Here is a 23,862-nt window from a genome sequence, read left to right on the forward strand (position 1 = left end):
CGCAATGTAGAGGCGGGTACGAACTGGTCGTTAAGGCAACTGACCTTTGCGACCGAATGAAGGCCGGAAATTAGAGCGGACTTGTCCTCTGGATCTAGAGCGAAAATGGAGCGGTGCATGGTGGGACTGTGGTGAACTTCTGCGGGTAGGTGGAGACTGTCACATGGTGCCGAACTGTCCACGTGGAGCAGCTGCTTTTGGGTCTCTGGCGTTCAGAGCCGTCATTGGCGTCCTGTCAATACCAGCAACTGTTATCCACTATCTTTGTTCATTTCTTCACCCACCCGTCCACACACTCACCCACAAATGTATTCTTTCATTCAGTCAGTCTATAAGACGTGAAGGAATAAAAAATTGTTCCCAGCAGTTGCCTGGTAGTCAACAAATATTTTTTGGAAACTAAATATAAAGATCAGCAAAGTGTACTCATTACCTTGTATTGCGGTAGACGGATTATAAAATAGTAAACTAGTACATAAATTAATGAATTTCACTGAATGGCGAGCGCTAGGAAGACAAAATTGGGTGCTGTATTGGGGACGTAAGTTGGCTGGAATGGTTAGGAAGGGTCTCTATTTTTAAATGTAGACTTGGAGGATAACGAGAAACACTCCAGTTACAGGCAAGACTGAAAATTTAGACTAAAATAGAATTAAGCTTGGTGCGCTTAATAGAGTGACGAGATACTCCCTAGGATGACTCAGAACTGCCCACCGCTAGTGGTAAAGTTTCCAGAGGTGTTCTCCCGACTCATTTTTATCTTACTTAAAACTAACGCACGTTTAACACTTTGGAGTATTTAAACTTCTTTTGCAGAAATATAAGAGGTGGTTTTTTTTTTTTTTTCAAGTTTAATTCTAGTAAATTTTTCTTTCTGGGTGCCTTAGTTCAAGATTTTGTTTTAACCGACAACTCTAGATACAGGCCAGGTTACTGTACTGCTCCAAAATACCTATTGTTTGAAGTTCTGGATCCGTTCATTGAGGCTTTCTCAATGATACTTAACTGCTTACTTTTTTTTTTTTTTTAAGGTAGAAAGGAGGCCGTTACAAATTAATACGGGCACTAGAAGCCCAGGCGAAGTACTGAGCAGAGAATCGCAAACGTTCAGAGACTTTCGCTCGCTCTCGCTCGCAGCTGAGAACTAATGACCGGCAGGGAGGGCTGAGGAGCGCATTCGCAGAGTGTGGGTGGTGTCCGTGAACAGAGTGCTGCTCAGGGTATGGGTGGAGCTGGGGGCGCGCGTGCGCCCAGCTCTCCGGCGCACGCGCCCTCCCAGCGTTCAGTGGGCGCGCGGGCGGCGGGCACCTTAGTCGGTACCGCGGCATACAGTAAGAGGACGGAGGCGGCTGGCGGCGGCGGCTGAGGCGGCCCCAGCAGACCAAGTGGAGAGAGAGACCACAGGTGCACCCCCTCCCGCCATGAAGCCCCCTGCAGGTACCGGCCACCCCTCGGTGCGGCCCCGCTAGTGGGACCCGGGCGCCCCCTGCACCCTCGTGCTTTCGGGGGTCTCTTCTTGGGCCTAAGGGCTGAGTGCAGTGACCCTCGAGTGACCCGGTCTCTGGAGAGGGATTGGCGAGCCCAGGACCTCGTCCCCTCGGTGACAGAATGAATGAACCAGTTTTTCCAGTGCTTCACTCATTCCGGCAACACCATGTCGCTTCTACTAAGGACGAGTCGGGCCTTGGGGTGGATTCTGGGAGACACCCTGAGTTTTAGATGGAGCTCCATAGCCGGAGACAGACGTTCAGCAAGCGAAGAAGCAGCGATGGCTTTAGAGACGGTCATTGCTGGGGCTGGTGGTGCCTTTTTTTTTTTCTTTTAGAGGAGGCAGTCCTGGAGGGCTTCTGGGAGGAGGTAGCATTTCAGCTTGGATTGGATGGGGAGAAGCCGCTGTCCTGCTAAGACCTGGGGGAGGAGCGTCCCAGTTGGTGGTAACAGTGAGGGCAAAAGTGGGGGGGCAGGAACATGGGTAACACGTTTGGATAGTAAAAAGTCAATTTGGCTGGATCACAGCTTTTATTTTAAGTGCAAATGGGTGCTATGGAAGGGTTTTCATTAGGGGAGCAATGTGACCTGTTTAGTGTACTTTAGAGAATTATCCAGGTTGTTGTGTGATGCCTCCTGGAATTTTCCCTTGGTTGCCAGTCCTTCCAGTTTTTTCTCCAGCCCATTGCAATGGTGATGATGATAACTGTATTAATGATAATAATTACAACTAGGGTTATGGAGGACTCAGGAAGGCAGAGAATGTTGTCTGTCTTGTTTGCTGCAGGATTGTTAGCTTATGGACCTGGCACATAGGTGATAATCAGTAAATATTTATGGAATGAATGCATCTGCTCAAAATCTTCAAATCCTAGCCTCTCCAGATTTTTCTGATACTTCCAGCTCAAGTGGACCTCCCACATTCCTGAGCTCTTGGAACCTTTCTTTACCTCCGATTTTAATACAGACCTACAGTCCCTTTTTGACAATTCTGATATCCAAAATACTCTGCAAACAGATTTTCCCTAAGTTTGCAGCAGACTTTTGGCCAGAAAATCTGACTTGGGCTGATTTAAAAATTTTTCTTTTTTCCCTCTTAGTGTACCACCCCAGAGGACCCTGGGCGATGTCTGGGGACATCTTTAGTTGTGGTGACTGGGCATGCTCCTGGCATAGAGTAGGTGGGGGACCAGGTTTGCTGCTCAGAACCCTAGAGTGCCCAGGACAGCCCCACGGCAGAGAATGACCCAGTCCCGTGTTGATAGTGCTGTTCAAAAATCGCACCTCAAAGATACCAAACACAGGGCAGCAGCACCCTCAAAAATTCCTAGTGTTCACAAGGAGGGGAGACAAGGACCACTTTGACCCTGCTCAACTCCTGGCTGTCCAGAAGGGGAAAATGAGGAACAGCTAGGTGTTTCCTGGAACAGCCTCCTTTTGTTCATTACACATTCCACACCCACCCTGTTCTCTAACTCAACAAAGAATTTGAAACAGGTGTAGCCATTCCAGACCTACAGGTGCTATAGGAATGCCAGTGCAGGGCCTCTTTGAGAAAGGAATGTGGAAGGGAAGACTGGCATGGAGGGAGCTTATAGCAGAGAGGACAACCTGCAGGAAGGCCCAGGAGACTAAAGAAGGCCAGTGTGGCTGGGCACAAAGCAACTGGCAAAACCAGTTGGCCAAACCTGCCATACAGGATCTAGGGGAGTGGACAATGTAGATCAAGGGTCAGCAAACTGCTCTGTAAGGGGGCACATGGTTTAGACTTGGCTGCCATACACCACCTCCACACGAAATCACTTTTAGCTCATGGACTGTACAAAAACAGGCAGGTGTAGATGCCGATGAAAGTTTTAAACTTGAATCTTGAGTACAGGGTAGAGACCTGGGAAGGGGACAGGAAGACCTGCAACCAGGTGAACAGATTAACAAAGATGGGGTGAGTACAGTACAGCAGTTCACAGTATGGGAGCAGAATCAGACTGGGTGTGAACCCAACCTCTGCCATTTGTTGGCTGTGGGATCATTGTGGCAGATTTGAACTTCCCAAATCTCAGGATTCCCACCCATAAAACAGGCAAATGGGATACAGAATACAGAATTGTCTGAGAATTCAGAGAGGGGAAGAGAGCAAAACATCTTACACACAGAACCTCACACGGAAGTTGTCAAGTGACTGCTATTATTACAGACCAGTCTCTTATCCAAAAGATCTCTGGGCTTTGGATGTTTAAATAATCATAATTTCCGCCCTATTTTAGAAAGGTATTACAGTACAAATGTCACATATTACATCCAGGGAGGGTGGGAGTTGCATCCTATAATCAAATTATGCATGAGTACTCCAAATGTGTACCTCCCCACTGTTGACATTTGGAGTCGAGTCACTTTCTGTAGGGGGCCATCCTGGACACTGTGGGGTGTTGAACAGCATCCCTGGCCCCCACCCATTACATCTCAGTCCTGATGACGACAGATGTTCCCAGACATCATCCTTTGTCCCCTGGGGAGCAGAATCACCTCCAGAGGGCTGATCAACCTGTGCATCCCCACAAAGCCCTTGAACCTTGCTCATCTGCAGAGGGATACAGTGGTCCTCTCCTATCCCTTTGCACCCCTCCCCCCATCATTTACTCTGACCCAGTTTTGGATGTGAAGCAGACACTGGGTGTGGGGTTTTGTCCTCTGTGTAGCCTGTGCAGGAGATGTCCTGGACATGGCAGCCCCCTGCTCCGTGGTAAACTACCTGAGATGGGACCTGAGTGCACAACAAATAGGGGAGCTCACGGCAGAACTTATGGAGCAGACGAAGAGTGTGTATGACCAGGTGGGCTCCCAGAAGTTTGAGGACGTGTCCTACGAGAATACGCTCAAAGCGCTGGCTGATGTGGAGGTGTCCTACACAGGTAAGTCCAGGTCAGGATCTGGGCATAGGGTTCTTGAACCCTTACCCTGAGGTGGCACCACTCATCCCCTGGGGTCATGGTGAGTAAAGACGCTGATGAGGCTAAAGGCATTCAGCAGGTGTGGCTCATTCCCTTGTGTGCCCTGCTCCACTTGGCCACCTGGCACGATAGGTTTCTGAGAGCCAGCTCAGGTGCCTGCCTTGAAACTGGAGCCCTTCTCACCCCTTTTCTAATCCCAGGGGATATTTGTTTTCTCTCTCTGAGAACTAAACCTGGCCATCTTGCTTTTCTTCTCCCTGAGGCCTCCCCCTGCGCTTTGGGTAACCTGATGCTGTCTCCTAGCTGGCTCCTTTTCTCCTCCTTGGGGTCTTTCTACTTCCTTTGGGAGGAGTGGGGTGCTCAATTAAATAGATACAACATCCACTTCCTGGAGCCCTCTCTGTATAGGATGACTGTGTGGGGAGAAAAGATCAAGGGACATCTCAAACTGGAGCATCCTGAACCAAGAAACTCCCTGACCTCAAATCTCTATCAAAAGTCATTTTCTTGGGAACCATCAAGAATCCCTGCTGCAGGATTCTCACTTGTTCCTGAGGCCTCATCATGTTAGCTTTGCTGGTGTCGAAGGGTGTGCTGTGAGGTGAGGGCCCGCAGGCCAGCCTCTGGGTCCTGTCTCTGCCTCCCCTTCCTTACTTTGGGCAGATGGGCCTAGTTTCCCCTCTTCTTTCTCACAGCTGGCACTCTAAGGTCAAGGGATGCTAATTCTCACTTATCAGGCATCATCCCACCTACACCCTCGCTTAGTAGCCCGGGTAACTTTAAGGAAAAAAAATGGACTCATGGTGTTCCTCTGGGCCAGCCTTTCAGAGCCTTTTCACTGCTCTCTGAGTGGACACCAGAGTCCTGGAGGTGGCCTTCAGTGCCCTGTACTGTCAGCCCTCCACCCTCCTGGGCTGCCTGCCTGGCCACGTGGCCTTGTACTTGCTCACTCCCTCTCCTCTTGGCCCGGAGTTCTTACCCTCTGCTTTGCTGGACGTCAGAGTGCTCTGTGATCACAGGAGCCCCTTCCCTGGCTTCTCTTCTTGTGCTGGCTGCCGAGCTTAATCTCTTACTCTGTACTGTTTTGATGTCACACTTAGTTAGTGCATGTCAGTCTACAAATCCCAAACCTAGAGGCTGGTCTGTCCTTTTCACTGTTCTCTCTTGGGTAGCCAGCATCGGGCCCACCCAGAACCCCACTGTTTAACCCAAGTCAACTGAGCAGGTTAGTCCTTGTGTTGCCTTCAGAGGTCTCCACAGTGCAGCGAGATGCACCCAGATCCGGGACATTTCAAAGGCCCAGAACCATGGAAATGACCAACCTGTGATTTGAATTCAGGCTCCCCAATGCAGTGTGAGCTTTTTTATAACTGCTCTTTTGAGATGTAATTTGCATACTATGTATTTCGCCCATTTACAGCATAAATTTCAGTGGTTTTTAGTATATTTGCAGTGTTGTCCAACTTTCACCATTATCTAATTTTAAAATATTTTTGTCATTCCCCAAAAGAAGCCCCTCCCCCCTCTCCCAGCAACCACAAATCTACTCTCTGTCTCTGGATTTGCCTGTCCTGGGCATTTCACATAAATGGAATCACACACTCTGTGGCCTTTTATGTCTGGCTTCTCTCACTGAGTGTCATGTGTCCAAGGTCCATCCATGTTAGAATGTCAGCACTTCATTTCTTTTCATGACTCAGTAATATTCGCCTGTGTGGATGAACCATGTTTATATACCCACTCATCTGTCAGTGGGCATTTGGGTTATTCCATTATATGGTTAAGATGAATCCTGCTGCTATAAACAGGCACGCACAGGTTTCTGCATGGACATGTGTTTTCATTTCTTGTGGGTGGACACCCAGGAATGGAATTGCTGGATCACATGAGTCTATGTTAAAGCTTATGCTCTTATAGCCACCCACTCTTCCTCTATTTAACAAACCATGAACGTGATATGTAAATTAAAAAGGTTGTTTGTGAATTTAAAATAGAGCCATCAGCAGCTGTGGCTTTTTTTTCTAGAGTGGAGTCCCTTCAACCTCTCCTGGTCTTGTCTTACTTCTCTGTTAGTCTTCCTTTCCTTGGAGTATCATGAGCTAAATCTGTTCCTATTTGGACTGTGAGGTTCCTGAGGACATGGGTGACAGTGCTCATTTCTCTATCGTGGTGCCCAGCCTGGGGCCTGGTGTGCAGAATGTTTACTGAGCAAATCAAAAAACAGAGATGAGTTCTGTGCTTGGGGCCTGAAGTCAGCACTTGCCAGTTTCCATCTGGGGCCCGTTTTCACAGCTGACCCATTGTCTCCCTATTTTAGTTCAGCGGAATATCCTTGACTTCCCCCAGCACGTTTCTCCATCCAAGGACATTCGGACGGCCAGCACAGAGGCAGACAAGAAGCTGTCTGAGTTTGACGTGGAGATGAGCATGAGGCAGGACGTGTACCAGAGGATTGTCTGGCTGCAGGTGAGGACATTGCGAGGACATGGAACTGGGCACGTGGGAGGTAAGAAGCGGGGGGCAGGGCCATCTCTTCAGGGGAACCAATGGGCTGACACTTTTTCTGACTAGGACATTTTCTTCCTCAAACTTAAAAAGGCAAAAAGCTGAAAACAGTCCTGGGGATGTTTGCACCGCAGTGTGAATGAATTTAGTGCTACTGAGCTGTGCGCTTGCAAGTAGTTAAGGTGGTGAATTTTATGTATGTTTTACCACAATTTTAAAAAACCATTTAAAAAATGACAAAAACAGTCTTTGCCAGGTGGCTCAGTTGGTTGGAGTGTTGTCCCATAGACTGAAAATTCACAGGTTTGATTCCTGGTCATGGCACATACCCAGGTTGCAGGTTTGATCCCAGTTGGGGTGTGTACAAGAAAACAACCAGTCGATATTTCTGTCTCACATTGATGCTTCTCTCTCTCTCTCTAAAAAAAAAAAGTCTTCTGGTGAGGATAAAAAAAGAAAAAATGACAAAGACAAGTAGAGAGGAATGAAAAAAGCCAGTGTGAAGAGCCTAGGACTCTTTATGCTTATCCCGCATCCACCATGTCATTGCACATTCCTGACCTCGTTGGGTGTTACTCAGAGCTAATGTCCCGTCTCCCTTGTGAGGTGGGCAGGATTGAGTGACATGCTAGGTGACACAGATGAGAGTGGGTTCCATCTCCAGTTGGTACTCTTTTAAGCTGGAGGGGGAAGCTTGGCTGCTTAAGACAGGGCTCGCAGGTGCCTGCAGATGCTCTTCGTGCTGCTTATTCACTCCCATCCAGTGTACCAACATGTCAGCCTCAGGATCAGGAAAAGGCTCCCGTGTGCTTTGGTGCATGTGCAGGCATTGGCCTGGGGAAGAACAAGCTGCATTGTTTTTTTTACATCAAACTTCTTGAGACAATTATAGGTTCACATGCAGTTTTGAGAAATCATTCAAAGAGGTCTCAGCTACACTTTGTCTGATTTTCCCCAATGTAGCGTTTTGTGGAACCAAAGTCAACCTCACAAGGACCCACTCCCCTTAGTCCTGTGGAAGTGCTCACTTGCTGCACACTCACTGGGCAGCCTGTGCTATGCCAGTAAGCGAGCATCTGGGTGCAGGTTCTGTGTGAACTTAAGGCTTCATTCTCTGGGATAAATGCCCAGGAGGACAGTCGCTGAGTCATAGGGTAGATGTGTATTTGTCTTTTCAAGAAACCACCCAACTACTTTCCAGAGTGGCTGCACTATTTTACCTTCCCCCAGCAGTGTCTGAGTGAGCCAGTCTCTCTGCTGCCTCCCAGCCTTTGGCACTGTCACAATTTTCACTGTAAACAGAACTTTGATTTTCTTATTTTAGGAAAAAGTTCAGAAGGACTCGCTGAGGCCGGAGGCAGCACGGTACCTGGAGCGACTGATCAAGCTAGGCCGAAGGAATGGGCTCCACCTGCCGGAGGAAACTCAAGAAGTGAGTGTCGGGACTTGGGGGTGGGGTCGCAGGCCTGTGCCTTCCTGCACCCATATGCGGACCCAGCCTCTGACCTAGTGCCATCTCTCTGCTGCCTGAACTCAGTGGTGGGAGTTTTGTATGGAGCAAAAACTGCACCTGCCCTGCTCTTAGTTCTCCAGGGTCTTGTGGGGCTTCCCCAGGGTCATGGGGCTCCCTCAGTGAAGGAGAGAGTACAGGCCTCATTGGGCACCTTCCTGCATTCAGTTGTCCCCATGACTTCAGTGTGATGGTATTATGGAAAGACCTCAATCCTCCTGTGTCTCCCCCACCCTTGGTATAGTGCTACAGCACAGCTTCCCTTCTGAAACCAAATGTGTGGGGATCCCACATGAAGGAAGGAACTTTTTTTCTCATTTATTTTTATTTTTAGAGAGAGGAAAGGGAGGGAGGAAGAGAGGGAGAGAAACATCAATGTGTGAGAGATACATCAATCAGTTGTTTCTTGCATGCCCCCAACTGGGGACCTGGCCTGCAAGCCAGGCCTATGCCCTGATTGGAAATTGAACTGACAACCTTTCGGTTCACAGGCCAGCGTTCAGTCACTGAGCCACACCAGCCAGGGCGCATGAAGGAACTTTCTGACGCCCGCTAGGTGTCCTGCAATTTAACTCCATTATTCCGACACTGTCTACCTGGAAATGGCATCAGGTTCCCCAGATTCAGGGCCCAGCCCCATAGGACTACTCGTACTTCAGACTCCAATCTCAAGTTCAAGTTTTGTTACCTGTGTTATAAATTGGAGGTTCCCATGACCCCTTCCTTAGGTTTGAGTAATTTCTTAAAGCAGCTTGCAGAAATCAGAGAAACATGTTACTCACTAGATCACTGGTTTAGTATACTGGGTTGGCCAAAAAGTTTTTTTAGGTTTTTTCCATAGGGTGACTCTAGTAGTGTTTAGTTGTCTTTAACTTCATTTGAAACAATTTTGTTAGATTTTATTGTGACAGCTGTCATATCAGCGTGCATTAAAAAAAAACAAAACTGGTGAATTTTTGTGTAGCCATTTTAATATTGAAAATGGAATAAAATAAGCAACATTCTTGGCATTTTTTGCTTTATTATTTCAAGAAAGTTAAAAAGTGCAAGTGAAACACAAAAAAAACCAAAAAGATTTGTGCAGTATATGGAGAAGGTGCTATACTGATCCAACATGTAAAACGTGGTTTGCGAAGTTTCTTGGTACTATTGACGTTATGGCCCAATAATTCTTTGCTGTGGGGCTGTCTTAGCATTGGAAGATGTTTAGCAGCACCCCTGCCCTCTACCCACTAGAAGCCAATAGTGGGAGATAGCCAACATACTCAAAATATACAAATTAGTAAAGTTATTGGTGAAAAGGAAAAATGTGTCTTTTATTTTATGGAAAGAACTAAATGGACTTTTTGGCCTACCCAATAAAAGGTTCTAACTAAGGAACAGCAGATGGAAGAGATGCACCGGCCAAAGTCAGGGCGAGGGGCTCGGAGCTTCTGTGCCCTCCCTAAGTGCCCTCCTCTCCCCACATCTGCATGTGCTTGCCAACCCTGGAAGCTTTCTGAGCTCCATCCTTTTGAGAAGTTTCATGACACAAGCATGATTGATTAGATCACTGGCCTTTGGGGACTGCTTTCACCTCCCACCTCCCCTCCCAGAAGGTGGGGAGCAGGGTGGGACTAAAAGTTCAACCTCACCTGTGGTTCTGGGACTTTCCGAAAGTGGGCTTTGTTAACGTAAACTCAGGTGTGGTTGCAGGGGAGTCTTGTCTCTTTTGTTCCCCTGGAGCTTTTTCACTTGGCAAATTCCAAGGGTTTTAGTCAGGAATGGGGTCAAGTTGAAATATACATTTCTTATTGTGTCAAAATATCACAGAAGACAGATGTCCCCTGTCTTCCAGCTGGTAGGGCGACACCTGCTCCTGGTTCCATGGTTGATAAGTGCGGTGTCTGCCTTCACCCTCGTTCCTTCTTTCCCATGCCAGACAGCCCTGGGGTTTCCACCTGACACCCTGGGCCCAGGCACTTCTCTGTGCCCCCCTGTCACTCTCTCACCCAGATGGGTCAATTTTTAACTTTCTAAAATTCAAATGGACCCTGAACATTGAACTCTTCAGCTTAGGCTAAAGACCTGGGAGTAATTGTTCAGTAGGAGGGTCCAGAGGGCTCTCGACCAGGGACCCAGACAGATGAAGACACACCTTGAGTCCCCAGATCACGAGATTGCTCAGTGCAGCAGACAGGTATTTGTGCCCCCAAACCTCTTTGTTTTCCCTGCCTCATCTCTGTCTTCACCTATGGTGGGAACCCTAACGCTGAGGGGATCTTAACAGTGGTGCTCCCCTTCTCTCATGGCTCTTCTTTCTCTCAGAGAATCAAAGGCATCAAGAAGAAGCTGAGTCTCCTGTGCATTGACTTCAATAAGAACCTGAACGAGGACACGACCTTCCTGCCCTTTACACGAGAGGAGCTGGGTACATAGTGGGGTTGTGGGGAAGGAAGCCAGTCTCAGGGGCATGGTCTCGGGGAGACCCTCCAGGACCACTGCCTCCTCCCTCAGAGGTCGAGGCATTTGTCTGGGTTTTTTTACTTGGAGCACTCAGTGTTTTGGAACCTTAGATTTCAGGTCCTCCTTTAGAGAGGGCCACGTTCTGTGTATTGAGATTCTGACCCTGATGGGAGCTATCCAGAGGCAGCGTCAGGAGTCTGGGTGAGGGTGTGGGTGTGGCAGGTAAGCAGGCTCAGCCATGCCACTGGGTCAGGGGTATCACCTCTGAGATCCATAATCCACCCTCTTTATTTTTATTTCTAAAACTCTTACAACATGAAGGGGATAGACTGAATCAGTAGTTCCTAAGCCTGGCTGTACACAGGAATTTTGAAGGATTGGGGCTTAGGCATCCTTTCTAGTTTTTACTCCTTTCTCTACTTCTCTTTCCCTGAATGTTTTATTTTGAAGTTTCACACTTACGGGGAAGTTGAGAGAATGGCGCCTTGTGAAAGCCCTCGAGCACTTCACCTAGCCTCACCCCTGCTGCTGTTCTGCTTCCCCACCTTCTCTGTCTGTACTTGCACATGTATTGTTTCTGAACCTCTGCAAGTTACTAGTCAGCCTTGTGACACTCAACAGGAATAAGGACATTCTCCTCACCCAAGTGTAGATCTCGCACTCAGGAAACAGAACATCGAACAGTGTCCTTGAGAGTGCAGACAGGTTTCCCATGTCAGCTCTCCCCACAGTGTTCTCTGTCTCTCAACCAGGAGCCTCTTGTTTTTGTGCCTCATCAGGCTCCTTTCCTGTCGTACAGTTCCTCAGCCTTTTGCAAATTCTTTCCTGTCTTTCCCGACACTTTGGAAACTCCAGGCTAGTGGCTGTGCTGCGGGCTATGAGAGGTTCAGACAAGGCTGTGGATCTTCACCAGTTGTGTATAGTGCAATGTGGAGTCATGTTACATAAGATCTGGCTCTGTGAGTCCAATAGCATTTGCCCTGGAGGTGGCAGAACGCAGGGCCCTCATTGAAGGTGGCTGCAGTACACAGACCCGTGAACATTATTTTCTAGAATAAGTGCTTACAGACTGGTTACAGCTTCATTCTGCTGCCCCTCGTTCTCATTCAGTCCCCACTGTGACATGGGCAGCAAGTCCCAATATGTGGCTCCTGACATTTAAGGACACTTGCCAAAGGGGAAATCCCAGGTCTCTGGAATTCAGCCTAGGGGTCTGTTCACCCACACCATCTATGGGACTTTGCTATCTGTTTGTCCAGTGCAAGGGCCTCACTTATTGGACTGGCCTCCTGTGTGGGCAGCTTGAATCCCCAGCACATGGAGCAGATGACTGTGTGCCTCGCCTGGCCTCAGTCACCATGTCTTGCTGGGGTGGGGAAGGTGGCTGGCAGTGGCTGGGACATGTCTGGCCAGCCTGGCAGGGTCTGGCCCTGTCTGCAGGTCTAGCTGAGCAAGATTATGGCAGTTGTTTATTTTTTTTTCTGGTTGCAACAGAGACACTTGGTGTTATTTTACAAAAATATAGACAATGTATCTCTATGTATGTATCTTTTTTTTCCCCCTGAATCTTAATCACTTGATTAGGTGATTGTTTACCAGGTGTTGCTGTAGTAACACTAGTGTTCCCTTCATGATCAATAATTTCGCAATTGAAATATTGACATTGCTGCTCATCACATTTCCACCCACCAGTCGTAGCACCCATGGGTGACTTTGTACATATGTTAGTTGGTTTTCTCATAAGTCAGAGCTTTGCCTTCCCCTCATTTATTTATTTATTTATTTTAAGATTTTAGTTATCTATTAAGTTAGTTATTTTTAGAGAGAGGGGAAGGGAGGGAGAGAAACATTGATATGAGAAACATTGATCGGTTGCCTCTTGTATGTACCCCAACTGGGGACCAAACCCCCAACCCAGGCATGTGCCCTGACCTGGAATGGAAATGGTGACCTTTCATTTTGTAGGACAAAACCCAGCCAAGTGAGTTGCATCGGTCAGGGCAACCTCCCCCCCCATTTATTTATTGATTTCATCTATATCAGTGTGGACTATAGACCCTATTTTATTCAATGGGTTACATAGTCTACTGCTGTCATTATTTACAGTGATGCCCACATTGTCCCCATTTGACTGTGAGGGGCTGATTCAAGCTTACCACGCCTGTGTTCATCTTTGAGCTCCTCCCTTTTGACACAGGATCTTCTAGGCTCACTCCATCCTTTCCCCATGAGGTGGAAGTCCTGCAGGTACTCAGCCTGAGGGCACTGTACCTAGCTCTCTGTCATGAAAAGGCGGGCCAGGAACAGGAGACCAGGTGGGAGGCTGTGGCAGCAGTGTGGGCCACTGGGGTAGGGGGTGCTGCCCAGTGCGGGCATAGTCAGGGCGCTTGGGTAGGTTCTGCTCATTGTATTGCCATTTATTGGGAAAGGACATAGGAGGAGAATGTAGCCCTGGGAAGTCCACCCTGTCCAAGAGCCCAGCTGATGGTAGCTTTTCTTTCCCAAGAGAGTCCTGATGCAAATGGTAGCAGATTCCCGAGGTGGGCACGTCCTTGCCATCTTCTCTTTGGGGCTCAGGGCAGAAGATGAGCAGCCAGAAACACAGAATGTGGGGGTGGGGGTGGCCAAGCCTGTCGCTCCCTCTTGGCTCCCATTCCTAGCCCACCCCTCCTGCCTTGTATGTGCACAGGTCTTAAAAGCCCCCCTAATTTGGTTCACAGGAGGGCTTCCTGAGGACTTCCTGAACTCTCTGGAAAAGACTGAGGATGAGAAATTCAAAGTCACCCTCAAGTACCCTCACTATTTTCCTCTTCTGAAGAAATGTCATGTACCCGAGACCAGAAGGAAGGTGGAGGAGGCCTTCAATTGTCGATGCAAAGAGGTGAGAAGGCGGTGCCAGGGTCTGGTTCAAGGGATTTGCCTGTGGCGTGTGTTGGGGAAGTCGTCTCATCTGGAACTTGGCGGTGCCGGGCCTGTCCTGTCTGCTCAGTGCTGGTGTGAGTCACCTCGGTGGTTGTGCCTGCAGACGGTCACCCAGTGTCTACTGGGCTAGGTCCAGTGACCGGGGATGATGCCCTCAGCGAGCTTGGTGGATTGATCGCCCCATTGGGTTAGAGCCTCTGTCCCAAGCTCATCCTGCTTCTCTCATGAATCTGCTGCTGCATAAGTCCCGAAGCCTTCTTTTCTCCAGCTGTTTCCCACGCCCCCACCTTAGCTTCAGGTTGTTTTTTCATTGCCTGGACTTGAGCTTTGGTTTGCCCCTCGCTGTTCAGCAGCTTGTGTGGGGCCTGGGCCTCTGGGCTCAGGCATCTGTTCCCAGGTGGGCACTTGTGTTTGTGTCTGCACCCAGTGTGGCCTCTGAGTGACTCCTGCTTAGCCTCAAACAGATAGGGGTGATGGGAGGGGGCCCCTTCATCCTCCCTGCAACCTCACTGGGGCTCACGTGGCTGCTTGAGAGGAGCCACTGTCTGTAGGTCATGGGATAACAGGAAATGCATGTGGAAAAGTCCTGTGTTCTCCACTTTTTAGGACTGAAGACAGACCACTTGGGTGCAAAGATAACTTGGAGTTTGCACTGCAGAATCTGAGACGTAGCCGTGACAGAGGCAGCACACATGCGGGGGCCACAATGGCCTTGCAGACATGGGACTGCCTCATCCCAGAGCCAGGAGTTGCGGTTCTGATGGGGGTGTGCTTCTTTCTGCAGGTTGGCAGTGCATTTAGTGTCAAGAGCTTCAGCTGCAGGCTTGTTGGCCACTTAGGTCTGCATAGCGATTGACACCCGCTTGTCTTCACTCCCATCCTGGCCCCCAGACTTGACCTGAGAGGCAGAACAGGGGGATGGGCAGAGTTCCGCATCCCAGGGGAAACGGCATGCTGACTGGCACTGCTGGCCACCAGCCTGTGGTCCCCTCATGTGACTCGAAGCTGTCCACTCAACTTCCCAGTTGTAATTTGTTTTCCTGTGGACCAATCATGCCAGCAGAATGTTCTGTTCTAAACAGGCCTCTGTCTCTCCTTGCGAATGAAGCAGGTTTCATTTTGTGTTGGCCCCCAAACACAAGCTTGGTTGGTTGGCTTGGCTGCTCAGAGGTGGTGGAGACACTGTGCCCTGCTCAGCAGGGGCACCCTGATGCACAGTGCCCTCTGGAGGCCATTCTGGAGAGACCTGGCTCCCACACTGCTTTTTATTCATCTTCAGAACCCTTCACAGTTGACACCCTTTGTGTTTGCAAAGGGGACACGAGGGCTTATAGCTTATATGCCAGGACAGAACCACGTATGGAGAGATCTGGGCCAAGGGCAGGAGGGAGGGAAAGCAGAGGTTCCAGAGCTGTGCCAGCCAGGGGCCTGAGCAGCCCTACAGCTGCTGAGACCCATTAGGGGGGCTGGATGCTGGCCTTGGAGCCCCACATAGGGGAGTGGCATCCATAGGCCTGCTCACTTGTTGGTTCCAGGAGAACTGTGCCATCCTCAGCGAGCTGGTGACCCTGCGGGCCCAGAAGTCCAGCCTGCTGGGCTTCAGCACGCATGCCGACTACGTCCTGGAGATGAACATGGCCAAGACCAGCCAGACAGTGGCCACTTTCCTAGGTAACCAGCCTTCCTCCACCTCCCACATGCTGGTCTTGACTGTGGCATGATGATGCTTCTCAGAGCCCCATTCTGTCCACCCTGAGGTGGCCATCCTGATACCTCCCCTGACCCCTGTATTCGACCTGAGGGATCCTAATCTAACTGCTAAGCAGTGGGGGTTTGGGGCAAGGCCTGTAACTGGCTCAGCTGCCCTTCTGGGAGTGAGGCTCTGGACAGGCAATTCACGTATGACTGCCATTTCCTCTTTGTGAGAACAAGACCAATGACCCCTCCTTTAGCTGCTCTGAGGTGATAGGTCACTGGCCTCAGTCAGGCTTTTATCTCAGGCCTGTCCTTTCCATGCAGGGCACCAGGGCCCAGACAGCAGAGAAAACCAAGGCCAGCGTGTTGGGGTTTGCCACAATGGGGGTGAGCATGGGCGGCTTTGGGATGCCGCTGCAGGGAGGTAGCCTTGCCTTTCCCCTCTGTCCCCCCAGATGAACTGGCCCAGAAGCTGAAGCCCCTTGGAGAGCAGGAGCGGGCAGTGATCCTAGAGCTGAAGAAGGCTGAGTGTGAGAAGCGGGGCCTAAACTTCGATGGGCGGATCAATGCCTGGGACATGCGCTACTACATGAACCAGGTGGAGGAGACGTGCTATAGTGTGGACCAGAACCTGCTCAAGGAGTACTTCCCCATGCAGGTGGTCACCAGGGGACTCCTGGGCATCTATGAGGAGCTCCTGGGGCTGACCTTTGACCTGGAGGAGCATGCCGCTGTGTGGCATGAAGATGTGAAGCTATACTCAGTGAGGGACACATCCTCGGGGATGGTCATCGGAAAGTTCTACCTGGACCTCTACCCCAGGTGCGTATGAGCTGGGGTGGGAGAGTGGGGAGCCAGGAATGTTCATACCCTCTGGGGACGTGGGTGCTCGCTCCTCTGCTGAGAGCTCTTTTGGGTGTCTAGTCACCTTAGCTGGCAGATGGGTTGATTGAGGAACACAGGGTCAGAGAGTGACAGAATTGGGGGCCAGATTGGGGTCACTACCCCTCTGGGCCAGTCAGCAAATGGAGCAGACCCCCAGCCTGACCCTGACCCCCTGCGCCCTCAGGGAAGGCAAATATGGGCATGCAGCCTGCTTTGGCCTGCAGCCAGGCTGCCTGCGGCAGGATGGGAGCCGCCAGATTGCCATTGCGGCCATGGTGGCCAACTTCACCAAGCCAACCCCGGACGCCCCCTCCCTGCTGCAGCATGATGAAGTGGAGACCTACTTCCATGAGTTTGGGCACGTGATGCACCAGCTCTGCTCTCAGGTGGGTGCAGGGCTGAGGGGCTGGCTGGGGTGGAAGGCAGGGGTGCCCCACTCATGCCTGTTGGTTAGTGGGTCTGGAGACAGGTTTTTCCATGTTGGATTCTTCATATGACATTACCATGAATATGGTAACACCCTCTTATGTCAGTTTCCATCACAAAGTCCCACAAGGACGGCTTAAAGAACAGAAACTTATGCTGCCCCAGTGCTGGAGACTAGAAGTCTGAGGTCAAGGTGTTGGCATGATTGGTTTCTCTGAGACCTCTCTCCTTGGTGTGTAGATGCCATCTTACAAGACACTAGTCATATTGGATTAGAGTCCACCTTAGTGACTTCATTTAATCACCTCTTAAAGATTCCATCTCCAAATACGGTCACATTTTGAGGTCCTAAGAGTCAGGACTCCAACATATGAATTGGGGGGGTGGGGGGTGGGGAATTCAACCCTTAATAGCTCTCAGAGCTGTTAAATTAATGAAGATAATATAGATATGTAACATGCTTAGAATGTTGCTCATGTGGCCTCATCAGCTGTTAGCTCACATAATGAAACATTGCATGATCCCATGAAAGCCATCAGTGACAGCAGAGCACAGCCAGATGCCGCACCCGGCTCCGGATTCAGTGAACACTCACTGAGCCCAGTGAAGAGCTCCAGGGGTGCTGCTCTTTTTGGACGCAGATACAGAGGCTTAGGAAGCTAATGCAGCTTTCCCTCAATGGCAGCGACAGGTCTCCCCTGGGTTTTCTGGGCCCCCAGTCTAGTGTCCGAGCCATAAGACCCCAGCTACACGTGGGCATTTGTTCTCTGTGCCCCCTTTACACATGGTCAGCCATTTTTTCTGATAGTGAAAGTGTGCTTAGGGGCTAAATAGGAGCGTGAGGGAACTGGGTGCTTAGTGGTTTTTAATTAATTTATCACACTGTGCAGCCATCATCACTGTCCAGTTCTGGAACATTCCATCATCCCCAAAAGATCCTTTCTGCCCCTTAGCTGTCACTCCTTGCTCTGTCTACCCACCTCCCCAGTCCCTGACAACAATCCACTCTGTCTCTGGATGTGCCTGTCCTGGACATTTCACATAAGTGGAATCGCACACTGTGTTGTCTTTTGTGTCTGGCTTCTCTCACTGAGCATCATGTGTTCAAGGTCCGTCCACGTTGCAATGAGTGTCAGAGCTTCACTCCTTTTCATGGCTGAGTAATATTCCAGTGTGTGGGAGGACCACTTAGAAGTATGTTTTGATGAGAAGTTCTTTACTTTGATGAGGTTTAGTCTATTAAGTCTTTTCTTTCAAAGTTTGCAGGGGGGAGTGTTTGCATCTTGTTGAAGACATCGTTTTCTCTCCTAAAGCACTAATTTTTCACTAATTTTTTTGAGAAGTTTTATAGTTTCAGCTCTTCATTTTAATCTGTCATCGATTGTGAATTAAATGTTGTCTGTAGTGTTAGGTAAGGGTCACCTACTCACTACCAATAGCAACTCAGGGCAAAGCCAGTATCTGTATAACCCCCGGGCTCTATGTGCCCCCAGCTGCCTCTGACCACCTGGTCAGTCCTGTTCATGTCCCATCTCTGTGCAGGTTGCTCATAGATTATTTCCTATCCCTGAAAAATTCTCCTATCAGCGACTGTCACAGTTCCCTGTCATTTTCTTTAGGTCTTTTCTTTTTCTTAAATAAGATTTATTGAGCTATAATGATATATATGCACCCATTCAAAGTGTAAAATTTAATGATTTATAATATATTCATAGAGTTGGGCAACTATCAGCCCAATCAATTCTAGAAAATTTTGTTACCCCCCGAAAAAACCCATACCTATTAGCACTCATTCCCCATTTTCTCTGGATCCTTCCCTTCTCAATGGATTTGCCTATGCTGGCCTCTTCTTCTAAGTGGAATCACATAATATGTGGTCTTTGAGGTTGGCCTTTTTCACTTAGCATAATGTTTTCAAGTTTCATTGATGCCATAGCATGTATCAATATAGGTCTTTTCTGATACACACAGTTGACTCATTATTTATAGCAGTTCTGTATTTTGGAGTTGCCAAAACACAGAGTTAGCAGGTACTGAGCCACTGCTCCTAGGGAAATACAGGGTTAGGTTCCTGCAAGCCTGGTCACAATATTTTCATTAACTGATCACTACCTTGTATTATGTGTGTTTCTGTTTAAAGATACCTTCAGTAATGTACATCGTTGCTTCACATCCAACAGTGTGGTAATTCATGCCTAAGTGAACTTCTCTAGTACACGAGTTTCTCTCTCAGTCACATCATAACCTTCTTTTACTCAACGTCACTAGCTAGCACCTCAGCGCCACATTTGGTGACCATTTTGAACATTGAAATCACCCACAAAACCAGAAATGTGCGGAAAACAGGGTGCCCAATAGACTGAGAAGAGCATGTTACAGTCAGAGCTGAAACCAGAAGGCAGAGCGTTGAATGACCGTGAAAGCACTGTGGTGGTTGATTTGGGGGTTACAAATTTTAGTGAGTCACAGGTCACAAATATGGAATCTGTGACTAGGAAGGACTGACCATGTATCCTCCTCTTCTGGATTGCCTGCCTCACTTTGGGTCAGGATAGGACTTGCCTTAAGTCACTAAGCAGCTTGTGTGACCACTGGATGAAGTGCTATTTTTTAGGAAAAATTTCAGATCTACAGAAGTAGATGAAATACAATGTTTTTTTCCAATGTCTATCATCAGATTCCCCTGTTTTCAGGCCTTGGCCTTTTGGGCTATAGGCTTTTAGAGAGCATTGGCTTCATGGGTGGGAGAGGGAACCTGGGTGACCAGCAGGGACATGCATGCTCTCTGCCCCGCTGTGTGTCATGGGTTGAGACAGGTCAGCCAGCAGCTGCCCAGGGAAACTTGGTTGTCCCCATCCTTGGTCAGGTGTCACAGTCTGGGGGGAGGAAGGGTCTATACCCAGGATGTCATTACCCACCCAGGTGTGCTTAGGGTACTTTGTACCTGTGCACCCAGATAAGGCCGGGTGGACAGGAGCTGGCAGAGCAGGGTCTGGCACTCCTGGGCTCTCTGCCCTGTCCCCACAGGCGGAGTTTGCCATGTTCAGTGGAACGCATGTGGAGCGCGACTTTGTGGAGGCGCCTTCGCAGATGCTGGAGAACTGGGTGTGGGAGAAGGAGCCGCTGCTCAGGATGTCGCAGCACTACCGGACAGGCAGCGCCATCCCCCAGGAGCTGCTCGAGAAGCTCATCAAGTCCCGGCAGGCCAACACAGGTGTGCCCCACTGCATCCCCACTCTGTGAGACCTCGGCCAACTCTGGGACCACCCCTAGTCTGTCCTCCGGACCCTGAGGCCAGGGAAAAGAGGGGAGTCCTTGGTGCCCATGCTGCAGCCTGCAAGGCCCAGGTTTGCCCTTGGGGATTTCTGGACAGCCCTGGCTGGAGGGCGCTGGGGAGAGCACAGTGCCAGCCTCCCATCTTCTTCCTCCCAACTAGGTCTATTCAACCTGCGCCAGATTGTCCTGGCCAAGGTAGACCAGGCCTTGCACACACAGAAAGCTGCAGACCCGGCCGAGGAGTATGCCCACCTCTGCCAGAAGATTCTTGGGGTCCCAGCCACGCCAGGTAACTGCTTGTGACCCCGGCCTACCTTAGATGTTAGGGGTCTGTGTTGTTCCCTGGGTCAAAAAGGACCTAGTGCCATGTGAAGGGCGTTGGACCACTTTATAAGTTCAGCTGACCTGAGAGAAGCAGCAGCTCTGGCCTCACTTATGCTTTGCCTTCCTAGATCCTTGACTCCTGCCGTGGAGCCTGCTGGGCAGTTGGTACAGGTGGCTTCATCCTTCCTCACTGGCTATGTGTTGCTTCCATCCCCACAGTGCCGTGATGCGCTTCCTCAGGGCACCCTCCTGCACGTTGCTTTTTGAAAAGCCTGGGAGTTGCAGAAAAGACGAGTGATCTCATACCCTGGAGATGACAGCAGATAAATTTTGATATGTCTTCTACTGAGTGCATGTGCATATACTTGCACATATGCACATATTGGCACGAACACTCGATCAATCAGCATACATGAAAGTAATTGAGATTTAACGTAGGTAGTGTTACACTAGTTTACTGTTTCATGAGCATTAAAAACCCTTCAAAAAGTGTTTTAGTCCATGCACACTGTTGTGTGGGCGAGCCTTGACTTGTACCAGGGCCTCCTGACGTTGAACCCTGGTGCTGTGGCAGTCAGCATTGTTGGAAATGCTCCAGGTGAGCCCTCCGTGCTTCAGCAGCTCACAGGAAAGGTCAATTGAGTTCCTCTGGCTGAATCACCTGGCCTCTGTTTTCTGGAAGTATTGGACCAGTTTCCCTCCTTCAGGGTGGAGAGGGTTCTCTGATGTGGCTGCTTTGAAGCCCCCTCTCATGAGAGGGGACTGAGGACCAGGCCAGGAAGCAGCAATAGCTTCATGTGTCTTCCAGGAACCAACATGCCTGCGACTTTTGGCCACCTGGCAGGAGGCTACGATGCGCAGTACTACGGCTACCTGTGGAGCGAGGTGTACTCCATGGACATGTTCCACACACGCTTCAAGCAGGAGGGCGTCCTCAATGGCAAGGTGAGAAGAGGTCCTTGAGTGATGCTTCCACTGCCTGGGACCAAGAACACTTGGCCTTGGCCTTGGGCCTGTGCGCCCATGTAGCCTGCCCTGGCAGGGCAGGGTGCTGGGGCAGAGTTGGGCCCTCCCTTTGCCTTTCAGGGCTCTACCTGAGACCCTGTGGGGCTGGGGGCTTGGCCAGTTTTCCAGCCCTTTGTTTAGTCACAGCAGAGGCTCAACCACCCGTCTTGAAGGACAGGGTTCCTGCATACACTCATGTGCACATGCAGTCTTACACACACTCACACACATGCACTTGCATACTTGCTTTGAGATTCCCATTTGAGGTGTCGGCACACACTCCCTTGTGGTGCCAATGCAGCCCCCTGGGAGCTGGTGATTGATGTTCGAGGACCCTCTCTGAGCCCTGCCCCTCTGCCTCTCTGCAGGTTGGCTTGGACTACAGAAGCTGCATCCTGAGACCAGGTGGCTCCCAGGATGCCAGCGTCATGCTGAAGCTCTTCTTGGGTCGCGACCCCAAGCAGGACGCCTTCCTCCTGAGCAAAGGCCTGCAGGTGGAGGGCAGTGAGTTGCTGGCCTGCTGATGCACCCAAGGGTCCTGCCAGCCCTGGATGGGGGCTCCAGCCCCCGCTGCCCTGGTGCCTTAGCTCCCAGCCTGGAAAGGGGATGGGAGACAGTGGTCTCCAGCTCAGCGTCCCAGGGAGAGTGGGGCAGGATTAGGAGAGAGGCCATTCTCTCTGGTCATGTCTCATAGCCAGTGTCCATGATGGCCAGCCTGGGCTGAAGAGAGCTTGTCCTCAAGATACCTGGAGAGTGCTTGTGTCCGTCCGGTCAAGGCTTCCTCTTTGTTGCACTAATACAGCCCCTTCCTAGGAATTCGTCCTAGGGAAGGGACTGGTTCTTTAAATTCAGCCATTAAAAAAAAAAAAAGGAAAGAAGACCCTGGCCTGTTCTCTGATGCCTGTCCCTTCTGCTCTGTTATAGTGGTACATTGGCTGTCACACTTCTGGTGCTCCCATTGAGCCCTGAACTTGGTGATCAGCACTCAGGCTGGGGACACAGACAGTTAGGGCTGCCCTCTCTGCGCTGGAATGTTCTGGTGCATTCTGGATTGTGACCCATATGGGTCACTGGGAGACCACTGAGCTGTTAGAATGACTGCAGCTGAGGGTGGAGCTGGAGTGCCAGAGTTGCTCACCAAGAGGTGTCTTCTGCCAGCCTCTCACCTAGCATGATTGTGGGAAAATCCCTTGTCCAAGTGCAGCACTGGCTGATGCGGGGCTGAGGCTGTCCACCTGTGCACAGCAGCCACTGCCCACCGCTAGGGGGAGCCACAGACCTTGGGAGTACCCGAGTGAGCAGGTGGGTTTAGGAGGTGATCAATTTTCTCTTAGGGCCTGCACGCCCCCCGCCCCACTCCACTTCTTTGCCCCGGCCCAAGTGCCTGGCTGAAGGCCCCCTTCCCATGTAAGTCCCCAGGGGTTCACACTGAGCTCCAGACCGCCCTCTCATGGCCTCCATCTTCTGAATCTCTGCAGGTGCAGAAGGACTCTGTGGTAGGGACACAGTCTGGGTCAGGGCGCCTTGCCCCATGGAGACTCATTCTCTGAGCCCCCAAAGGACAGCAGAGATAATGGGCACAGGGCTCCTGCTGGTGTCTGGTTCCCCCAGCAACCAGTACAGCTGAGGTCTCACCTAGAATACCCATGTTCTCCCAGCCACTCCAGGGCCTGTAAATGGCTGGTCCCTGAGGCTACACTGATGGCGCAGACTGCAGGGATCTGACCCAGCAGGAAGTGCAGCTGTGGCCCATTGCCCTGGAGCTGAGGGGGCTCGTCTCGGTTCTGACAGCTCAGGGGACAGCCTGGAGTTAGTATCCCTGCCAATCCAGGTTACCATTCCAGTCCCATCCCCTGCTGCTCCCCCATGAAGGAAAAGGAAACATTTTAAAAATAAAAGGACTGAGCTTTTGTGTTTTGAGATATTTGTAACATTTTTGTACCTAACTTACTGGTTGGGTTTTTATGAAACTGAGCACATCCCCAGTGGGTCTCCTCCATCCTCCCAGGGCAGTGATTTTTAACGTTGTGCCACGAGAATACTTCAAACGTGCAGTGTCTGACTGCTTAGTCAGGGGCACCAACCTCTTTTCCCTTAAATTGTCAAATAAAAATGACAGCAGCCAACAACAATAGTCATCTGGTGTGAATGAGTCAAAATTATATCTAATTTTTTTCAGATTGGCAAAAAATATATTTTTGATGTGTCGCAGAATTTTAGTAATTAGCTTATCTGTGCCATGAGATGAAGAAGGTTGAAAATAGCTGCTCCAGTGGGTCGGGTACTAAGCTGCTGGCCTCTCACCTCTGCCCCTTCCACGTCAGTCCTGCCTGTACTCTGGCCTTCATGGGCATGCTCAGCTTTGATCCTTCAGCAAAGGTCTCTCCAGCCCTGTCACACTCAGGATGCTGGTGGCTCGAGCAGCCTCACTCG

The 23,862-nt window shown here is 50.1% G+C and overlaps 1 protein-coding gene across 3 annotated transcripts; it reads left to right on the plus strand.

Annotated features, from left to right (window-relative positions):
* The first annotated feature begins 40 nt into the window (after window positions 1–40).
* THOP1 (thimet oligopeptidase 1) lies at window positions 41–23,563 on the plus strand. Of its 3 annotated transcripts, none has more exons than XM_090289243.1 (13): window positions 41–145; window positions 4,185–4,397; window positions 6,754–6,902; window positions 8,266–8,373; window positions 10,759–10,861; window positions 13,617–13,777; window positions 15,354–15,489; window positions 15,969–16,335; window positions 16,583–16,784; window positions 19,852–20,038; window positions 20,261–20,389; window positions 21,233–21,369; window positions 21,798–23,563. In XM_090289243.1, the coding sequence occupies exons 2-13, from the start codon at window positions 4,208–4,210 to the stop codon at window positions 21,951–21,953; spliced, it is 2,025 nt and encodes a 674-aa protein (XP_090145369.1). In that variant the 5' UTR covers window positions 41–145; window positions 4,185–4,207; the 3' UTR covers window positions 21,954–23,563. The 3 variants fall into 3 exon arrangements, with proteins under 3 accessions (XP_090145369.1, XP_090145368.1, XP_090145370.1); XM_090289242.1 differs by lacking the exon at window positions 41–145 and adding an exon at window positions 1,277–1,437; XM_090289244.1 differs by lacking the exon at window positions 41–145 and adding an exon at window positions 1,277–1,404.
* Window positions 23,564–23,862: the final 299 nt, after the last annotated feature.

This window comes from Furipterus horrens, unplaced genomic scaffold, assembly GCF_987537825.1.
Source record: "Furipterus horrens unplaced genomic scaffold, mFurHor1.1.pri manual_scaffold_10, whole genome shotgun sequence".
NCBI lineage: Eukaryota > Metazoa > Chordata > Mammalia > Chiroptera > Furipteridae > Furipterus > Furipterus horrens.